General features: G+C 40.3%; 1 protein-coding gene across 3 annotated transcripts in view; it reads left to right on the forward strand.

Moving 5' to 3' along the window:
- Positions 1 to 5,276: 5,276 nt before the first annotated feature.
- Positions 5,277 to 23,182, forward strand: part of LOC110537713 (uncharacterized) — a 40,036-nt gene continuing 22,130 nt past the window's right edge. Inside the window, exon 1 of one of the 3 annotated variants that reach the window (XM_021623994.3) lies at positions 5,277 to 5,738. In XM_021623994.3, the coding sequence (XP_021479669.1) occupies positions 5,734 to 5,738 (5 nt within the window). In that variant the 5' untranslated portion in view covers positions 5,277 to 5,733. Of the gene's footprint in view, positions 5,739 to 22,555; positions 22,819 to 23,182 lie in introns of those variants that run through there. The other 2 variants (XM_090192722.1, XM_021623993.3) reach the window with 2 other exon arrangements.

The following is a 23,182-nucleotide window of genomic DNA, read 5'->3' on the forward strand; positions in this document are numbered from 1 at the left end:
TGAATTTGAAAAAAAATCACAGACAGTGTCACCAGCAAAGCACCCCACACACCATCACACCTCCTCCTCCATGCTTCACGGAGGGAACCACACCTGCGGAGATCATTCGTTCACCTACTCTGTGTCTCGCAAAGACACGGTGGTTGGAACCAAAAATCTCAAATTTGGACTCATCAGACCAAATTACAGATTTTCACCGGTCTAATGTCCATTGCTCGTGTTTCTTCGCCAAGCAAGTCTCTTCTTCTTATTGGTGTCCTTTAGTAATGGTTTCTTTGCAGCAATTCAACCATGAAGGCCTGATTCATGCAACTCTGAAGAGTTGTGTTGAGATTTCTGTTACTTGAACTCTGTGAAGCATTTATTAGGGCTGCAATTTCTGAGGTTGGTAACTCTAATGAACTTATTCTCTGCAGCAGAGGTAACTCTGGGTCTTTCTTTCCTGTGGCGGTCCTCATGAGAGCCAGTTTCATCACAGCGCTTGGTGGATTTTGCTACTGCACTTGAAGCAAATTTCAAAGTTCTTCAAATGTTCCGGATTGACTGACCTTCATGTCTTAACCTGTAGTGACACCCCATCCCGTGAACGGGACCGTTGTCATCATCTGACACTAATTAGCATAACGCAACGGACATAAATCTCCCTAGAAAATATTCCTGTTCATGAAAATCACAAGTGAAATATATTGGAACACAGCTTAGCCTTTTGTTAATCACCCTGTCATCTCAGATTTTCAAAATATGCTTTACAGCCAACGCTAGACAAGCATTTGTGTAAGTTTATCATAGCCTAGCATAGCATTATGCCTTGATAGCAGCAGGCAACCTTGTCACGGAAATCAGAAAAGCAATCAAATTAAATCGTTTACCTTTGATGAACTTCGGATGTTTTCACTCACGAGACTCCCAGGTAGACAGCCAAAGTTAATTTTTTCCCAAAATATTATTTTTGTAGGCGAAATAGCTCTGTTTGTTCTTCACGTTTGGCTGAGAAATCGCCTGGAAATTGTGGTCACCACAACACCGAAAAATATTCAAAATTAGCTCCATAATATACAGAAACATGGCAAACGTTGTTTAGAATTTTTTTATAATATCTATTCGATAATATATCCGTCGGGACAATTCGTTTTTCACTAGGACCGATTGGAGTAATGGCTACCTCTGTATTTTACGCGAGAATCTCTCTCGGAGCCGCCATGTGACCACTTACGCAATGTGGCCGCCTACGGCTATTCTTCAACAGAAATGCGTAAAACTGCGTCACAATGCAGTAGACACCTTGGGGAAAACGTAGAAAGCGTAAGCTCGTTGATGGTACATTCACAGCTGAATAGGGAGTCATTGGAACGCAGCGCTTTCAAAACCTGGGGCACTTCCGGATTGGATTTTTCTCAGGCTTTCGCCTGCAACATCAGTTCTGTTATACTCACAGACAATATCTTCACAGTTTTGGAAACGTTAGAGTGTTTTCTATCCAAAGCTGTTCATTATATGCATATTCTAGCATCTTTTCCTGACAAAATATCCCGTTTAAAACGGGAACGTTTTTTTTTCAAAAATGAAAATGCTGCCCCCTAACACCAAGAGGTTTTAAAGTAATGATGAACTGTCATTTCTCTTTGCTTATTTGAGCTGTTCTTGCCATAATATGAACTTGGTATTTTACCAAGTTGGGATATCTTCTGTATACCATCTCTACCTTGTCACAGCACAAGTGTTTGGCGCAAATGCATTAAGAAGGAAAGAAATTCCACAAATGAACTTTTAATTGAAATGCATTCCAGGGCACCTCATGAAGCTGGTTGAGAGAATGCCAAGAGTGTGCAAAGCTATCATCAAGGCAAAGGGTGGCTACTTTGAAGAATCTCAAATATAACATTTATTTTGATTTGTTTAACACCTTTTTGGTTACTACATGATTCTATATGTGTTATTTCATAGTTTTAATGTCTTCACTATTATTATACATTGTAGAAAATAGTAAAAATAAAGAAAAACCCTTGAATGAGTCCAAACTTTTACTGGTACTGTATTCATGAGTTAAATTACTGTTAATCCTATCATATTCCCCCATTAATTTAGAATGTTTGGTTATGAAAATGTTTATAATTCATTAAATATAATATACATTCATATCATTCTCACTCCAAGTGGAAATGTTGTTTGGAGAACTCACCAGTAGTGGAAGCCAAGCCCCCACCTACCACCAAGCCATTTTACAGCCTATGTGTTGTGATAATTACATTGTTTGCTCTATAACCTGTTGATTCATATGCCTTGTGACCATGATATATAGTCCTAAAGGCCGAGATCATAAGAAGACACAGTGGCAGAATAAACGTTAGCTAGTTAAGATTAGCCTTCTACATCTAGCTACATATTGAACTTCCATCCTCTCAGGCCAGGGGCATAACAATGTATGAATTAATGGTTGGATCAGAATCGCCGTTATAGCCATTGGCCAGTACGGAGAATTAAGTAAAACTACAATTCCAAATCCCTATCTCCATTCTTGGCTAATTTAGGAAAGGGCCAATTTTAGCTAGTTAGCGACCTGAGGACAACAACACAATGAGATGCAACAATTCAAGTTGTTTCTGTCACTGACGTACTGTATGCTCTCAATGCGATTTGTTAGGAGTGACACCAAAATCCAAGCTGGCTTCCCTTTACACTTTTTTTTGGTGCGCCAGGACCATTCACTGTTGAGCTCGCTCAGTTTAGCTCAACACTCATTGGCACATTTTTTTATACTTTTTTTTATTGAGGCCAAATGATCACTGGCTTCTCTTGCGTTCATTGGTACAGGCATCAACAATGTCATACTCGTTTGGACCAGACAGCATCAGATAGATGGCCTACATGTAGAGGGACAGAGTGGCGCTATTTCGCTCATTTGGATGCTTTCTCCTGCGAGATAGATTCAGCCTCTTGCAAATTGAAGGAAAACTATGAAACACAGAGATGAAAGATATATTATTTTATTTAAAAAATATATATTATTCAATTTTTGGGGGGGAAGCCTGGCTTCCCTTGGTATCCATGAATACACGCCACAAACTGCACTCACACTTGTGATAAAGGACATTTGTTTTATTTAATTACATTTAACCAGTTTACTGTTAATTTCTTCCTTGTCTTTGTTTGGAGAGCATGTGTCCGGCTTTTGTCAAACTCATTCAATGGAGATCCTAGTGTCTGCTGTTTTTTTTTTTTTTTTCCTTTCAATTATGACCTAGACAACTAGCTGAGGAGAGTTCCTTACTAATCAGTGACCTTAATTAATCATTCAAGTCCAAAAAAATCCCGCAGACACTTAGCCCTCCTTGGAATGAGTTTGACACGTGCTATATGTGATAACTTTTTTTCTTCAAAACATTTAATTTGATATCAGCGTTGCTGACTTTATTAAAAACTCCTAATCTGATGGATTTTGGATGTCTTTGGTCTCATGTATTATTTGTTCGAGGTCCTATTCACCTTATTTAACCTCTACGAGATCCCCCCCCCCCCCCCCCCCCCCCCCACGGGACAGTTGCGCTAACGTGCGCTAATCTGATTAACATGATGTTGTAAGTAACAAGTAACATTTCATAGGACATAGACATGTCTTATAAGGGTAGAAAGCTTAAATGATTGTTAATCTAATCTAACTGGACTGTCCAATTTACAGTAGCTATTACAGTGACAAAATAACATGCTATTGTTTGAGGAGCGTGCACAACAACAAAACATTTATCACGGCAACTGGTTTGAAACATTCACCTCTGAAGGTAAATAATGTACTTCCATTCAGTAATCTTGCTCTGATTTGTCATCCTGAGGGTCGAAAATATAGAATGTAGCATAGTTTTTGATAAAAAGCCATATTTATGTTCAAATGTAGGAACTGGGTTCTATAGTTTGAACCCCTGCAATACTATGGAAGGTAGCTAGCTTGCTGGCTTTTTGTTTATCATAACTTGCCCTTTCTATGACTGATACGTTTGATGTTAACTAGCTCGCTAATTGTGATGATACCATATCACTGACCAGAACTAATAACTAATAACTATTACAACATGCACACACGGTTCTGAGGTAGGTACAGTGAGGTAGGTACAGAATCAAGGTGAGATTTACAGTCAAATAGGAAATTACCAATAACCTAAACCTATTAGTTAAAAGGGATCTGTGTAAACTAGTCACCTGTGAACACCATGTAAACTAGTGTTCTGTACTGTAATTGACTATTCTAACAGTAGTTTTTGGTTGAAGGTGCAGAATGCTGTGTATGGAGGGTTGACAGGGGTGTCCTGTACAGATGAGCAAAGCCAGTGGAACTCACGCCCAATTTTTCAGTTTTGATTTGTTAAAAAAGTTTGAAATATCCAATAAATGTCGTTCCACTTCATGATTGTGTCCCACTTGTTGTTGATTCTTCACAAAAAAATACAGTTTTATATCTTTATGTTTGAAGCCTGAAATGTGGCAAAAGGTCGCAAAGTTCAAGGGGGCCGAATACTTTTGCAAGGCACTGTACAAGCCCTTAACCGACAATGCAGTTTTAAGAAAATACCTAAAAAAGTAAGAGATAAAAGTAACAAATAATTAAAGAGCAGCAGTAATATAACAATAGGCGAGGCTATATACAGGGGGTACCGGTACAGAGTCAATTTGCAGGGGCAGCGGTGTCATGGTAATTGAGGTAATATGTATAGGTAGAGTTATTAAAGTGACTATGCATAGATAATAACAGAGTAGCAGCAGTGTAGAAGGGGGGGCATGCAAATAGTCTGGGTAACCATTTGATTAGATTAAGCAAACCAGACGGCTTCTTGTTTTTTAATTTTACGGACAGCCAGGGGGCACACTCCAACACTCAGACAATTTACAAACGAAGTATTTGTGTTTAGTGAGTCCGCCAGATCAGAGACAGTAGGGATGATCTGGGATGTTATATTGATAAGTGCGGGAATTTGACAATTTTCCTGTCCTGCTAAGCATAAAACAGTACTTTTGGGTGTCAGGGAAAACGTATGGAGTAAAAAGTACATTATTTTCTTTAGGAATGTAGTGTAGTAAAAGTAAAAGTTGTCAAAAAATATAAATAGTAAAGTACAAATACCCCAAAAACTGTTGAAGTAGTAGGCCTACTTTAAAGTATATTTGAAGGTGTAGAATGTGTCCCATATTCCTGGTTTTCACCCAGGCAGCCTGGGTTCGACTCCTGGTATGGGAACAAGTGTTTTGGTCTCCCGAGTGGCGCTGCGGTCAAAGGCACTGCATCTCACTGCAAGTGGCGACACCACAGTATCTCGTTCGAATCCGGGCTGAATCACATCCAGTCGTGATTGGGAGTCCCATAGTTCAGCGCACAATTGACCCAGCGTCGTCTGTGTTTGGCCGGGGTAGGCCGTCGTCTTAACTTACTTTAAAAAATAATATATTTCACAAGTACTTTACACCGCTGCCTGCAAATCACTGACGTCATGATTTTTTCCGAGTTCCCCGTTATCTTGAAAGCACCAACAATTATATTCAACCTCCTCCTCCCTTGAACCAGGAAATTGTCGTGGTGTGCCGGTGTCTATTTCGCCTATTTGTGCAGTCATAGGGTGGCTAGATTGATATATGTGTGTATCACATTTTTACCATCGTTATATCGTATGTCTTCTATTTTCTACTCCGGCTACTCATCCAAAACCAAATATCTAGCTTGGGAGAGAGGATTTGCAGTCCCGCCAAACAATGAGGTAAATTAAGTCCGTGGAAAATCTGTTTTGTCTAATTGCTTGTTTTTGTTTCAATATGCTACGTTACAATGTCGCTCTTTAAACATTGGTGTTAATTGTCCTGATTCTTTATTTAAATTGGAACAAGGGTAGATTAACGTTTGTCATAGTTTTTTTTTTCTCTCGAAATAACGAAATTCACGACAAAGAGCCTACGAACATGATTTATGGTTGGGCTATGCACTTGTGTGTAAAATAGTGCGAATGTAGACTACCTGTGTTTTATAGCTGTCGATAAAACATGGCCATGCTCTGATGTATTTACCATATTCAGATGACTAGGTTTTGAATGTAGACATGGAATAACATTTCGTTTATATATAAATAGATTTCTCCGAACCTTTTTTATAATTTGGTTTATTCTACTGGCTAGGATAGAACTGCTCTGCTGTTCAGAATTCAAATACACTACAATTGCCAAAACCCGATTGTTCAGACTATTTATAGACCTAATAGAGTAGCGTAGCAATATTGGCAGATGTTGAGGTTTCGAGTAAACATTTTCCAACACCAATTAGTTACAGTAGACCCATGCAGTTTAGTTTTAATTGCAAAATAGTGGCCTACATTCCCACTTCCAGGCTAGGTATGGGCAAAAAGAAAGCTTTTACATTTAAAGCTTTTTTAATTCTGATTAAAAATAACCGAAGTTCTTGACACTGAGAAGGTATTAGGACACATGGGGGTACTTGGCCTATCCACAGGGGGTACCTGAGAAGACTCATGAGACCATAGGTTTACTGCACGACTGAATACTTCAGGGATACTCTGGGCAGAGCAAAATTCAGTTAGTGGTGCAGTAACTGAAAAAGATTGGGAACCATTTATGTAGCATAACACAATATAACGGTGTAGTAGGCCTACTGCAGGTTAGGTGTAATTGCTTTTCTTATTTTTTATTTGTTTAATTTATTTAACCTTTATTAAACTAGGCAAGTCAGTTAAGAACAAATTATTATGTATAATGACTGCCTACCAAAAGGTCTCTTGCGGGGACAGGGGCTGGGATAAAAAAAAAAAATCCTATATATATATATACATACACTCTACCGATCAAATGTTTTAAAACACCTACTCATTCAAGGGTTTTTCTTTATTTTTACTATTATTCTACATTGTAGAATAATAGTGAAGACATAAACAATGAAATAACACATATGGAATCATGTAGTAACCCCAAAAAATTAAAAACAAATCCACATATGTTTGATATTTTTCAAATAGCCACCCTTTGCCTTGATGACAGCTTTGCACACTCTTGGCATTCCGGCTTCACCTCAAATGCTTTTCCAACAGTCTTGAAGGAGTTCCCACATATGCTGAGCACTTGTTGGCTGCTTTTCCTTCACTCTGCGGTCCAACTCATCCCAAACCATCTCAATTGGGTTGAGGTCAGGGGATTGTGGAGAATAGGTCATCTGATGCAGCACTCCATCACTGTCCTTCTTGGTCAAATAGACCTTACACAGCCTGGAGGTGCGTTGGGTCATTGTCCTGTTGAAAAACAAATGATAGTCCCACTAAGCCCAAACCAGATGGGATGGCGTATTGCTGCAGAATGCTGTGGTAGTGATGATGGTTAAGTGTACCTTGAATTCTAAATAAATCACTGACAGTGTTACCAGCAAAGCACCATCACACCACTCCCTCCATGCTTCACATTGGGAACCACACATGAGGAGATCATCTGTTAACCTACTCTGTATCTCAAAGTCACGGTGGTTGGAACCAAACATATCAAATTTGGACTCATCAGACCAAAGGACAGATTTCCACCGGTCTAATGTCCATTGCTCGTGTTTCTTGGCCCAAGCAAGTCTCTTCTTCTTATTGGTGTCCTTTAGTAGTGGTTTCTTTGCAGCAATTTCCCCATGAAGGCTTGATTAACACATTCTCCTCTGAACAGTTGAAGTTGAGATGTGTATGTTACTTGAACTCTGTGAAGCATTTATTGGGGCTGCAATTTCTGAGGTTGGTAACTCTAATGAACTGATCCTCTGCAGCAGAGGTAACTCTTGGTCTTCCTTTCCTGTGGCGGGTCCTCGTGAGAGACAGTTTCATCACAGGACTTTATGGTTTTTGTGATTGCACTTGAAGAAACTTTCAAAGTTCTTTAAGTTTCCCGGATTGACGGACCTGCATGTTTTTAAGTAATGATGGACTTTTGTTTTTCTTAGCTTACTTCTTTTGCCATAATATTTACAAAATAGGGCTATCTTCTGTATACCACCCCTACCTTGTCACAACACAACTGATTGGCTCAAACACATTAAGAAGGAAATAAATTCCACAAATGAACTATTATTAACAAGGAACACCTGTTAATGAAATGCATTCCATTCCAGGTGACTACCTCATGAAGCTGGTTGAGAGAATGCCAAGAGTGTGCTAAGCTGTCAAGGCAAAGGGTGGCTACTTTGAAGAATCTCAAATTGGATTTGTTTTAACACTTTTTTTGGTTACTACAGGATTCAATGTGTGTTATTTCATAGTTTTGATGTCTTCAATATTATTCTACAATGTAGAAAAGAGTCAAAATAAAGAAACCCTTGAATGAGTAGTTGTTTCCAAACCTTTCACTGGTAGTGTATACACACTACCATTCAAAAGTTTGAGGTCACTTAGAAATGTCCTTGTTTTTGACAGAAGATCCAGGAAAAATTGTCCATTTTAAAATAACATCAAATTGATCAGAAATACAGTGTACACATTGTTAATGTTGTAAATGACTATTGTAGCTGGAAATGGCAGATTTTTAATGGAATATCTACAGTGGTAAGAAAAAGTATGTGAACCCTTTGGAATTACCTGGATTTCTGCATAAATTGATCATCAAATTTGATCTGATCTTCATCTAAGTCACAACAATAGACAAAAATAGTGTACTTACAATAATTTGTGTGTTATTAGTTTATTTTTCTTGACTATATTGAATACATCATTTAAATATTCACAGTGTAGGTTGGAAAAAGTATGAGACGAGATGTTGGTTAGAGTTGCCTTGCCCTATAAAAAAATACTCCTCTTCACGCCTATGTGAGATACAATCACACACACACATGTGGTCAAATTTGTTGGCACCCCACCATAAAAAATGAAGAATGCACCATTTTCTCTGAGATAACTTAACTGACAAAAGTAATTGGTGTCCACCATAGTTTATTCCATATTTAATATAAATCAAACATTGATTAGATTTTTTTATTCAACATAATATTGTAAATAATAAAACAATTGAAAATGGCATGGACAAGAATGATGGGACCCATAACCTAATATTTTGTTGCACAACCTTTAAAGGCAATCACTGCAATCAAACGTTTTCTGTAGCTCTCAATGATACTTCTGCACCTGTTAACAGGTGGTTTGGCCCACTCTTCCTGAGCAAACTGAGCAAACTGCTCCAGCTGTCTCAGGTTTGATGGGTGCCTTCTCCAGATTGCAAGTTTCAGCTCTTTCCATAGATGTTTGATAGGATTCAGATCAGGACTCATAGAAGGCCATTTCAGAATAGTAAAATGTTTTGTTCGTATCCATTCTTGAGTGCTTTTAGCTGTGTGTTTTGGGTCATTATCCTGTTGGAGAACCTATGACCTGTGACTGAGACAGGGGTGGGGCTTTGGATCACTACTGGCTGTATGCGAACGAGTGATGCGCGTTTGGATCCAAGGCTCAGCCAATCGTTCACGAAACAACAGGATGCAGCATGCGACTGAAGAGAGAAGGGACAACCAATTTTCTAGTTACAGCATCAGCGCGAGCTCTGGAAAGACAGCGGGAGAGTATAAAGTCAGTTTGCCAGTTACAGCAACGTGTCCCCTGAACAATAACAGAGGTAGGTGAAAAGCCTGACCAAGGAGATAGGGGTGAGAAGGTGATGAAGCTTACTTCATGAGCTATAACCAAAAAACAACTGGCATTTGAAAAGTTTGAGGTGAGGGAGAAAGTGTGGTGGAACAAGTATTGTTAGCATTGCTAAGTATCTTGCTAGCTGGATCGAAGTATCCGTTAGCTAGCCAGAGAAATGTTGAGCAACATTAGCCAACTTAACTGATAAAAAAATTGAGTTTATGGTGTGAAAATTAGCTGACTAATAAAGTCAGACGGCTAACGTTAGTAATCTAACCAATTGGCTATAGTATTAACTTGTATACGACTCCTTGTGGAAATGGAATAGACAACAGGTGGAAATTATAGGCAATTAGCAAGACACCCCCAATAAAGGAGTGGTTCTGCAGTTTGTGACCACAGACCACTTCTCAGTTCCTATGCTTCCTGGCTGATGTTTTGGTCACTTTTGAATGCTGGCGGTGCTTTCACTCTAGTGGTAGCATGAGACGGAGTCTACAACCCACACAAGTGGCTCAGGTAGTGCAGCTCATCCAGGATGGCACATCAATATGAGCTGTGGCAAGAAGGTTTGCTGTGTCTGTCAGCGTAGTGTCCAGAACATAGAGGCGCTACCAGGAGACAGGCCAGTACATCAGGAGACGTGGAGGAGGCCGTAGGAGGGCAACAACTCAGCAGCAGGACCGCTACCTCTGCCTTTGTGCAAGGAGGAGCAGGAGGAGCACTGCCAGAGCCCTGCAAAATGACCTCCAGCAGGCCACAAATGTGCATGTCTGCTCAAACCGTCAGAAACAGACTCCATGAGGGTGGTATGAGGGTCCGACGTCCACAGGTGGGGGTTGTGCTTACAGCCCAATACCGTGCAGGATGTTTGGCATTTACCAGAGAACACCAAGATTGGCAAATTCGCCACTGGCGCCCTGTGCACTTCACAGATGAAAGCAGGTTCACACTGAGCACATGTGACAGTCTGGAGATGCCGTGGAGAACGTTCTGCTGCCTGCAACATCCTCCAGCATGACCGGTTTGGCGGTGGGTCAGTCATGATGTGGGGTGGCATTTCTTTGGGGGGCCGCACAGCCCTCCATGTGCTCGCCAGAGGTAGCCTGACTGCCATTAGGTACCGAGATGAGATCCTCAGACCCCTTGTGAGACCATATGCTGGTGCGGTTGGCTCTGGGTTCCTCCTAATGCAAGACAATGCTAGACCTCATGTGGCTGTAGTGTTTTTTAGCAGTTCCTGCAAGAGGAAGGCATTGATGCTATGGACTGGCCCGCCCGTTCCCCAGACCTGAATCCAATTGAGCACATCTGGGACATCATGTCTCGCTCCATCCACCAACGCCACGTTGCACCACAGACTGTCCAGGAGTTGGCGGATGCTTTAGTCCAAGTCTGGGAGGAGATACCTCAGGAGACCATCCACTACCTCACCAGGAGCATGCCCAGGCATTGTAGGGAGGTCATACAGGCACGTGGAGGACACACACCCTACTAAGCCTCATTTTGACTTGTTTTAAGGGCATTACATCAAAGTTGGATCAGCCTGTAGTGTGGTTTTCCACTTTCATTTTCAGTGTGACTCCAAATCCAGACCTCCATGGGTTGATACATTTGATTTCCATTGATCATTTGTGTGTTTTTTTGTTGTCAGCACATTCAACTATGTAAAGAAAAAAGTATTTAATAAGAATATTTCATTCATTCAGATCTAGGATGTGTTATTTTAGTGTTCCCTTTATTTTTTGAGCAGTGTATATACCACTTGGATCCTATTTTCAGTAATAATGAAATCAGACTTTCTTGTTACGTGTCCGATAATCTACCATTTATATAGGAGTGGTTAAAACATGCTAATAATGGTCCTCTGAGTATATAAAAATAAGTTTGCTATACCTCCACTGGTATGCCATCCAGCCCTGGAGTTTTCCTGGACTTAAATGCTTTAATTGAATCAAGAAGTTCCTTCTCTGTAATTTGGCCATCACATGAGTCTTTCTGTACACATGTTAATTTTACATTATTAATAGGAAACAAATCCATATAATTAGCTTCAGTTAGTGGAGATGGAGACTGAAACAAAAACAACATGCTTAAACTTCTTTACTTCCTCTTTCAAAGTATCGTTCGGTGAATAATGAGTGACTCCATCATTTGTAACAAGTTTCAGTAAAACATTTTTGGTAGCATTTCTATGTTGAAGATTGAAAAAGAATTTGGTGCATTTTTTTCCCCATATTCCAACCAGTTCGCTTTTTTTGGATAATATATTACACTGGTTCTTTCTTGAATAAGTTCTTCCATTTCTTTTTGTTTTTCCTCTAACTTACTCTGAACCTCTATGGTACAGTTTTTATTGCTATGTATCTGTACTGTTAATATGGACTCTTTTGACCTAAATTGCTTTTGTTTTATAGATGAGTACTGAATTGCATGGCCTCTAAAGGCACATTTAAAAGTGTCCCATACAATAAGGGGATCTGCTGTACCTATGTTATGTCGGAAAAAGTAAGTTATACATTTTTCTGTCCTAGTTAAAAACAAGTTATCATCTAGTAGGCTTTGATTAAATTTCCAATATCCTCGCCCATGTGGAAATTATGTAAAAGTACTATAAACTCGGCAAAAAAAAGAAGCGTCCTCTCACTGTCAACTGCGTTTATTATCAGCAAACTTAACATGTGTAAATATGTGTATGAACAAAACAAGATTCAACAACTGAGACATAAACTGAGCAAATTCCACAGACATGTAACTAACAGAAATTGAATAATGTGGCCCTGAACAAAGGGGGGTCTAAATCAAAAGTAACAGTCAGTATCTGGTGTGGCCACCAGGTGCATTAAGTACTGCAGTGCATTTCCTCCTCTTGGACTGCACCAGATTTGCCAATTCTTGCTGTGAGATGTTACCCCACTCTTCAACCAAGGCACCTGCAAGTTCCCGGACATTTCTGGGAGGAATAGCCCTAGCACTCACGCTCCGATCTAACATGTCCCAGGCTTGCTCAATGGGAATGAGATGCAGGCTCTTCGGTGGCTATAGCAGAACACTGACATTCCTGCCTTGCAGGAAATCACACACAGAACGAGCAGTATTGCTGGTGGCATTGTCATACTGGAGGGTCATGTCAGGATGAGCCTGCAGGAAGGGTACCACATGAGAGAGGAGGATGCCTTCCCTGTTACGCACAGCGTTGAGATTGCCTGCAATGACAACAAGCTCAGTCCGATGATGCTGTGACACACCGCCCTAGACCATGACGGACCCTCCACCTCCAAATCGATCCCGCTCCAGAGTACAGGCCTCGGTATAACACTCATTCCTTTGACGATAAATGCAAATCCGACCATCTCCCCTGTTGAGTCAAAACCGTGACTCGTCAGTGAAGAGCACTTTTGCCAGTCCTTTCTAGTCCAGCGACGGTGGGTTTGTGCCCATAGGCGACGTTGTTGCCGGTGATGTGGACCTGCCTTACAACAAACCTACAAGCCCTCAGTCCAGCCTATTGTGGACAGTCTGAGCACTGATGGAGGGATTGTGCGTTCCTGGTTTAACTCGGGCAGTTGTTGTTGCCATCCTGTACCTGTCCCACAGGTGTGATGTTCGGATGTACCGATCCTGTGCAGGTGTTGTTACACGTGGCCTGCCACTGCGAGGACAATCAGCTGTCCATCCTGTCTTAGGCGTCCACATCTGCAGTCCTCATGCCTCCTTGCAGCATGCCTAAGGCATGTTCACGCAGATGAGCAGGGACGCTGGGCATCTTTCTTTTGGTGTTTTCAGTAGAAAGGCCTCTTTAATGTCCTAAGTTTTCATAAATGTGACCTTAATTGCCGACCATCTGTAAGCTGTTAGTGTCTTAATGACCGTTCCACAGGTGCATGTTCATTAATTGTTTAGGGTTCATTGAACAAGCATGGGAAACAGTGTTTAAACCCGTTACAATGAAGATCTGTGAAGTTATTTTACAAATTATCTTTGAAAGACAGGATCCTGAGAAGGGGACGTTTATTTTTTTTCTGAGTTTATATATGCCAATTATGTGATGGTCCGACCGCATTCTGTCCCCTATCAACACTTAAAAAAAAAAAAAAAAACTTTTGGTGCCAGAGAGAATGACATAAGAAAGTAATCAAGACTACTAGCTTGATTAAGCCTCCGCCATGTATCTCTCACTAGGTCAGGGTATTTAAGCCTCCATATATCCAATAATTCCAATATATCCATGACATTCATGATTTCCTTAAGTACCTGAGGTTGATCATTTGTACTGTGATTTCCTTTATGATCCATAGAGGTATTTAAAACCGTATTATATTCTCCCACAATAATAATCAAGTATTGTGTTGCTTGTAGGGCTGAAAAATTATTATATATATATATATATAGTTTTGCAAAGAAGCGTGGATCATCATTATTTGGTCCGTAAAGGTTAATGACCCATATCTGTTTATGGTCCAGTGAAAATCATCCATCTACCTTGAGAATCTGTTTGGACAATTAGCACACTGTTAATTAATATGATCACCCTTTTTTGAATTCCTTTGCCCACGGGAGAAATTGATTTCAAACCCCCCCCCCCCCCCCCCCCCCAGTCCTTTTTAAACAAAACTGCATCTAAAATTGTTGAATGAGTTTCCTTGAAACAATAGATATTATATTCCTTCTCTTTCAACCAGGTAAGTCTGATAATTTTTTCTAATCATCTGCTAAGCCATTACAGTTATAACTGGCTATAGTTATTACACCAATTACCATAATGAGACACAAGTTTAAATTCTATTTATCATAATATGTTTGTAAACGTAACATGATTCAGTGTCTATTGCTACTAAGTAAACCTCCAATTGGTCCCCACTATTCCACCCACTAAAACCCCTCCCCATCCCGAGTTGGGTTGTCATCTCAATGACTGGCAGACCCCCGGATCCCAAGGCCCCTGAGACACTGGGACCCATCCTTCGAAAAGAGCACCCAATGACACCCGCAGAACAACCACCAAAAGCATTTCCATCGACCTCGATTTGTATTATTTATATATATTTATTAGAGGTCAACCGATTAATCTGAATGGACGATTTAATTAGGGACAATTTCAAGTTTTCATAACAATCGGAAATCAGTATTTTTGGACACCGATTTGGCCAATTAAAAAAATAAATAATAATAATAATATTACACCATTATTTAATATTTATTTAACTAGGCAGGTCAGTTAAGAACACATTCTTATTTTCAATGACGGCCTAGGAATGGTGGGTTAACTGTCTTGTTCAGGGGTAGAACGACAGATTTTTACCTTGTCAGCTCGGGGATTCAATCTTGCAACCTTACAGTTAACTAGTCCAACGCTCTAACCACCTGCCTCACGAGGAGCCTGCCTGTTAATCAAATGCAGTAAGCCAAGGTAAGTTGCTAGCTAGCATTAAACTTATCTTATCAAAAACAATCAATCAATCATAATCACTAGTTAACTACACATGGTTGAAGATATTACTAGTTTATCTAGCGTGTCCTGCGTTGCATATAATCGATGCGGTGCGTATTTGCGAAAAAGGACTGTCGTTGCTCCAATGTGTACATAAACATCAATGCCTTTCTTAAAATCAATACACAGAAGTATACATTTTTAAACTGCATATTTAGCTAAAAGAAATCCAGGTTAGCAGGCAATATTAACCAAGTGAAATTGTGTCACTTCTCTTGCGTTCATTGGTATATGCAACAGTTTGGGCCACCTAATTTGCCAGAATGTTACGTAATTATGACATAACATTGAAGGTTGTACAATGTAACAGGAATATTTAGACTTATGGATGCCACCCGTTAGATAAAATACGGAACGGTTCCGTATTTCAATGAAAGAATAAACGTCTTGTTTTCGAGATGAAAGTTTCCGGATTCAACCATATTAATGACCTAAGGCTCGTATTTCTGTGTGTTATTATATTATAATTAAGTCTATGATTTGATCGAGCAGTCTGACTGAGCGATGGTAGGCACCAGCAGGCTCGTAAGCATTCATTCAAACAGCACTTTAGTGCGTTTTGCCAGTAGCTCTTCGCAATGCTTCAAGCATTGAGCTGTTTATGACTTCAAGCCTATCAACTCCCGAGATTAGGCTGGTGTAAACGGTGTGAAATGGCTAGCTAGTTAGCAGGGTGCGTGCTAATAGCGTTTCAAACGTCACTCGCTCTGAGACTTGGAGTGGTTGTTCCCCTTGCTCTGCATGGGTAACGCTGCTTCGAGGTTGGCTGTTGTCGATGTGTTCCTGGTTCGAGCCCAGGTAGGGGCGAGGAGAGGGACGGAAGCTATACTGTTACACTGGCAATACAAAAGTGCCTATAAGAACATCCAATAGTCAAAGGTATATGAAATACAAATGGTATAGAGCGAAATAGTCCTATAATAACTTCAACCTAAAACTTCTTACCTGGGAATATTGAAGACTCATGTTAAAAGGAACCACCAGCTTTCATATGTTCTCATGTTCTGAGCAAGGAACTTAAACGTTAGCTTTCTTACATGGCACATATTGCACTTTTACCTTCTTCTCCAACACTTTGTTTTTGCATTATTTAAACCAATTATTTAAACCATTATTTACTTGAGGCTTAATTGATTTTATTGATGTATTATATTAAGTTAAAATAAGTGTTCATTCAGTATTGTTGTAATTGTCATTATTACAAATACCAATTAAATCTGCCGATTTTTTAAAAATGTATCGGCTTTTTTTGGTCTTCCAATCAGCGTTGAAAAATCATAATCGGTCAACCTCTAATATTTATATATCTTAATGAGCAATTTAATATTTGTAGTAATGTAGGCAGTTTATGCAAAGGATTGTTACCTCTTACCAATATTGCCATTACAAAAATTACATTTTGGCAAGCAATTATTATTTTAGAAAACAATTGTGATTCATCCTACATTGTCCCTAACATGTTTTACTCCCTCGCAGTAGTTGTGGGACACGCACGCACACACACACACACACACACAACCACTCATACACACTCAACCCCTTTCCCCCACAAACAACCGTACACTCAGATGCTCAACAGTTGCACCATTCCAGAGCCCAACTCAAGAAAGGTCTTGATTTACGAATGCATATACAGTTGCAGCTGTGTGAGTAGGCCTGCAAAAATGGGCAGAAATGGGGAGATTTGATGAACCATTGGGTGATTAACTTCCCCTGAAACACCCACACATGGTCCCCCGTTGTGACCATATTCCCAAGCATCTCCGTGCAGTCAAACCTTTGATGATTTTGTGCCACCGAGGCCACAATAATATGCCCCCTCTCTGGATGTTGAAGTGTGACAGCATACCCACATAATGTGCCTTCTATGTCTTCTGTCTGCTGTGTTTTTATCTCCACAATGTTGAATTAGTACCTTCTTGTGATCCAATTAGTTATATTTGAAGATTGCTTTTCTATCTATTTATTTTGTATTATTACTGTGTTTTGTGTGTTTCATTATTTGCCTCTATGAGAACTTTGCAATTTTTAGAGTAGTCTTTGTGTCTCTGAACATTTGGTTATCAATATACAGTTTATCGACTACGAGAGCTACGTGTTTCCCTTTCAATCTATTTTCCTTGAAGATTGGATACAGAACTTTGCGCCGTTCTTCAATTTCCTTTGGGAACCAATCATTCTTGCCTGTTTTTGTGCCAGCAAGTCTTTTCCCCAGGCGTTTAACCATTATTTCATTGTTAAAGCAAGCAAATTTGGCAACGATTGGGCGTTCATACCTCTGCCCTCTCTGTCCGAAACGGTGTACACGTTCAAGTTGGATTTTAACGACAGCTTCGCGTGGGATCTGAAGCACTGTGAGGAACTCTCTAACTACACCTTGAGGAACTTCTCATTCTTTCTCTTGGATACCTATAAGTACCAGATTCTCTCTCATGGACATAGTCTGTATGTCAAGTAAGTCTTCTCTCAGAACGGTGCTCTCCTTTTTAAGTTCATTAACTTCGGTTTCAATCTTATTGACTGTCAATTTTAACTTGTTTTTGTCTTTCTCCAATGTCGCAGCTATTTCGTCACTCATCTCGAGGCTTGCCTTAAACTCTTTTTTATATCTTTACTGACTAGTTCAAGTATGCAAAGTTTGTCATTTATTGACTTTAACAGATCGGTTTAGACCTTTACCATTCCCGGCGGTGAAAATATTAAATTGTGTCTGTAGAAGAGTCACGTTTTCGTTTTGAGATTGGTTCCCCTGTTTTACTCTCCGTCATGCTTGGGTGTTGCTTGTTTTCGTAATATTTGTTGCTAAATTTCTCTGTTTTGAGGTGTTTTCCAGATTGAAGGTACAGTGCCTTGCCCCCTTGAACTTTGCGACCTTTTCCCACATTTCAGGCTTCAAACATAAAGATATAAAACTGTATTTTTTTGTGAAGAATCTACAACAAGTGGGACACAATCATGAAGTGGAACGACATTTATTGGATATTTCAAACTTCTTTAACAATTCAAAAACTGAAAAATTGGGCATGCAAAATTATTCAGCCCCTTTACTTTCAGTGGAGCAAACTCTCTCCAGAAGTTCAGTGAGGATCTCTGAATGATCCAATGTTGACCTAAATGACTAATGATGATAAATACAATCCACCTGTGTGTAATCAAGTCTCCGTATAAATGCACCTGCACTGTGATAGTCTCAGAGGTCCGTTAAAAGCGCAGAGAGCATCATGAAGAACAAGGAACACACCAGGCAGGTCCGAGATACTGTTGTGAAGAAGTTTAAAGCCGGATTTGGATACAAAAAGATTTCCCAAGCTTTAAACATCCCAAGGAGCACTGTGCAAGCGATAATATTGAAATGGAAGGAGTATCAGACCACTGCAAATCTACCAAGACCTGGCCGTCCCTCTAAACTTTCAGCTCATACAAGGAGAAGACTGATCAGAAATGCAGCCAAGAGGCCCATGATCACTCTGGAAGAACTGCAGAGATCTACAGCTGAGGTGGGAGACTCTGTCCATAGGACAACAATCAGTCGTATATTGCACAAATCTGGCCTTTATGGAAGAGTGGCAAGAAGAAAGCCATTTCTTAAAGATATCCATAAAAAGTGTCATTTAAAGTTTGTCACAAGCCACACACCAAACATGTGGAAGAAGGTGCTCTGGTCAGATGAAACCAAAATTGAACTTTTTGGCAACAATGCAAAACGTTATGTTTGGCGTAAAAGCAACACAGCTGAACACACCATCCCCACTGTCAACCATGGTGGTGGCAGCATCATGGTTTGGGCCTGCTTTTCTTCAGCAGGGACAGGGAAGATGGGGAAGATGGATGGAGCCAAATTACAGGACCATTCTGGAAGAAAACCTGATGGAGTCTGCAAAAGACCTGAGACTGGGACGGAGATTTGTCTTCCAACAAGACAATGATCCAAAACATAAAGCAAAATCTACAATGGAATGGTTCAAAAATAAACATATCCAGGTGTTAGAATGGCCAAGTCAAAGTCCAGACCTGAATCCAATCGAGAATCTGTGGAAAGAACTGAAAACTGTTGTTCACAAATGCTCTCCATCCCACCTCACTGAGCTCAAGCTGTTTTGCAAGGAGGAATGGGATAAAAACTTTCAGTCTCTCGATGTGCAAAACTGATAGAGACATACCCCAAGCGACTTACAGCTGTAATCGCAGCAAAAGGTGGCGCTACAAAGTATTAACTTAAGGGGGCTGAATAATTTTGCACGCCCAATTTTTCAGTTTTTGATTTGTTAAAAAAGTTTGAAATATCCAATAAATGTCGTTCCACTTCATGATTGTGTCCCACTTGTTGTTGATTCTTCACAAAAAAAATACAGTTTTATATCTTTATGTTTGAAGCCTGAAATGTGGCAAAAGGTCGCAAAGTTCAAGGGGGCCGAATACTTTCGCAAGGCACTGTAACTACACACCAGTTTGAAGTGCTAATATTTAGTCTAACTTACCGACATTGAATATTACGTTTTTATCTTGAGGTGATCTACACTGCTGTGTTCCGTCCTCCATCTTGGTTGTACTTTTTTTTTTATCCTCAAAGCAATCTAGTTTTTCAAAAGTATCTGTAATTTGATTACAATATCTTTTCTGGTAAAGGATTAGTTCGTTTTTTTTAATGGATTACATGTAATGGATTACATGTACTCCCCAACCTTGGACAACTAAAATAAATATCCCAGACAAGACTGAAGAATAGGACAAATAGGCTGCATTTAGACAGGCAGCCCATGTCAGATTTTTTTTTCTTTCTCAGTAATTGGAAAATCTGCCAGTAAATGAAACTCAACTGATGGAGTTTTCAATTGATAAAATGGTGAATGGATGATAACATCATGACCAACTCTGTCTGAGAAGTGGGTATCCTCGCATAGGGACTGTTTCCTGGACACAGATTTAGTCCTGGACTAAAAAGCATGCTTAATTTTAAATAGTTAAGTCTAGGCGTAAACTTGTCAGATTTAGTAAATCATCTGTACTGGTTCAAAGTTTGCATCTGCTGTTTTCAAGTGTGGGGGGGACTTAAAAGGAAAGAAGTACAAAGGGGAAACAGAGGTTGAGAGACATATGACTTGAAACGATCACTTTACCTTTTTAATAAAGGCTTCATAAACTGAAGTAGCTGTATGTGTGGAGAACAGACAGATGGGGAAGGATGAGGAATGTGAGGCTGATTGTGAGAGATGTCAGCACATTAACGTTACTTATAGCTGTCTTTCAGTATGTGGCTGTCAAAGAGCGGTGACAGTGTCTAGTTGTCTTTCAGTATGTGACGGTGGTTATTACCGGTAAGCATAGTTGTCACTCATGCCTCCTCAGGACTGGTGTCTCTCTCATACACACCAGCAGTACTACAGACAGACAGTCACTAATACCACTATACAGTATTATGGACACACATTTACATTGACATTTTAGTCATTTAGCAGACGCTCTTATCCAGAGTGACTTACAGTTAGTGCATCCATCTTAAGGCAACTAGGTGAGACAACCACATATCAGTCATAGTAAGTACAGTTCCCACAAAGTCGCTTTCAGCAAAGTCAGTGCTAGTACAATGAAGGTATAGTTTTTTGGGGGGTGGGGGGTTCAGGTACTAATCAAGGTACTCTTTGAAGCGGTAGGTTTTCAGATGTTTTTTTGTGATCTATTAAGGGACTCTGTGGTCACACACCCGACCGCAAGAGGACATTTTTATTTACACCCATGTTTCCTGTAGCCACTAGCAAGGGCATGATGGTGTGAGGCGCTTGCATTCACAGAAAGTCTATTTTAAAATTTGCCAATGTTCTATGCTTCTGCTTATTTTGATGTCTTCACTTTGTGTGTGTCTGTGCAATTGCACCGTGTTAGCCCTGACCTGTAGGGCAAGACTATCACAAATACTGTAACTCTCGTCTGTATCAGGGTTCATTAGCTCTGAGAGCCACCTGCAGCTGACAGGTCTTGGTCGCCTTCCCCTGCTCAGACATCAACCAATGATTGCGTGCCATGTCAATTGCGTGTGGTTTTTGTTTTTATAGCGATAGTCTTTAAACTGGTAGCTAGCGAGGTGAGCTAGCAACTAGCAACTGTATTACTCGCTATACATTTATAGTTGTATACAGAAAGAATGTGTTGGTTGAAGGTGGGAGTTTTTTATTACGCTCTGCATGTATTTGTGTCTGTTTTCAAAGTGAGTCAAAGTCTGTGGCTAGAACACTGTCACCCAGGTCACATTCATAGTTGACTATAGGAGTTGGCTATGCAGCACAAACCGTTCAGGGACCTGTCTAGAGTGAGTCAGGGTGTGAGTCGGCTAATACAATGCCTTTTCTGGTTAATCTTTCTGGGGTGAGCCTCAATAATTTAAAGTGGATTCATTTCCTCGTCTCCTCTCCATCAGCACTGAAAGTATTGGAGAGGCGTAAATGCAATATGATGGATGCCCTACCAGGGTCAACTTGTTAAATAGGGTACGCAACGGAATACATTTTAAAATGTCTTGCAGCAGATAACTAAAATTAGCATTTCTTATTGGATATAGTAGTCCCTCCCTGTTTCAGTCCATTCTCTTCCGTTTTAGTGCATAACAAACACAAACCAAGTATTTATAATCCAGCTTTCTGAAATGCAAATGAAAGGAAGGAAATAATGAAAGGAAACCTTCAGACTAATGAAACACACCCCTGGGAACCTCTACAAAGGGTCATGTCCATGTAAAAAAAGACCCATGAGCACCAACATGAAGTTTATAGGATCATATCAAATTTGGTCTACTTTTTTGTTTGTTTTGACTGCGTTGACTGAGAACACATTCTCATTTACAGCAACAACCTGGGGAATAGTTACAGAGAAGAGGAAAGAGCCAATTGGAAGCTGGGGATGATTCTGTGGCCATGATGGTCAGATTGGGAATTTAGCCAGGACACCTGGGTTAACACTCCTACTCTTACAATAAGTGCCATTGGATCTTTAGTGGCCACAGAGCATCAGGACACCCGTTTAACGTCCCATCCAAAAAATGGAACCCTACACAGGGCAATGGGATATTATTATTTTTTTAGACCAGAGGAAAGAGTGCCTCCTACACCACCTCCAGCAGCATCTGGTCTCCCATCTAGGGACCAACCAGGACCAACCCTGCTTAGCTTCAGAGGAAGGCCAGTCGTGGGATCCAGAGTGGTATGCTGCTGGAGTCTATAACATACTTTGGACTGGGACCAAATGTTTTGTGGCAAAGTAACATTTTCTTAAATTAAAGTTAAATTAACTGTCCTTTTACTGTGCACACACAGAGAGAGTCTGTGGACTGCAGTGAGAGAACACAGTCCGAAGGCACCATGGGTTCTGTAAACAAACTCAACCCCAGATAAGGCTCAACTCCTAGAAACAAAGAGGGAGAGGGAGAGAGAGCGAAAAGTTGGGAGAGGTGAGAGTGAAAGGAGAGAGGGGGAGGTGTGAACATTTTGAAATGGAGGAGGAAACTGACTGTGGGAGTGGAAACAATGATAACACCTAAGAACTGAGAGCGACTGAGGTGAGGAGGTTGCTGTGAAACAATGTAGAGATATAGACGGATGTGGGGAGGGGTGACAGAAAGAGAGCGGGTGCATAAAGCAATTGAAAGTGATAGCAAGTAACAGATGGAGGGATTGTGCTAGAGTAAGAGTTGGTGAAGAAAGGGAAAATGGGGTGAGTAGAGGCAGACACACACATTATAGGCAGATCTGAGCATCAAATACTGCTTCTAGTCTTCAACCCTTGTATATCTGACTGTGTGTTACAGTTGCATACTCGTGTCACCTTGTTGTTTTTCAGGTAGCCTTTTAGGGAAAAGGGTGACTTTGAAACAGTTATGCTGTCATGTCATGATTTTTTTTTTGTTAAAGAACATGGCAGAATTTGGGTTTATGTCATGATTTGTTTTTGATCACCCGAACTCACCAAAATGCTTGTCAGATAAAGTAGATTAGTAGACGACAGAAAGGCTCTCCTAATTGAGGTGGATTTAAATGCCTGTTTGCATGCTTTTTATGTGTGTGATTTGGGGCGTATG

The sequence above is a fragment of the Oncorhynchus mykiss genome, chromosome 12, assembly GCF_057628025.1.
Source record: "Oncorhynchus mykiss isolate SJ-2025 chromosome 12, ASM5762802v1, whole genome shotgun sequence".
Taxonomy (NCBI): domain Eukaryota; kingdom Metazoa; phylum Chordata; class Actinopteri; order Salmoniformes; family Salmonidae; genus Oncorhynchus; species Oncorhynchus mykiss.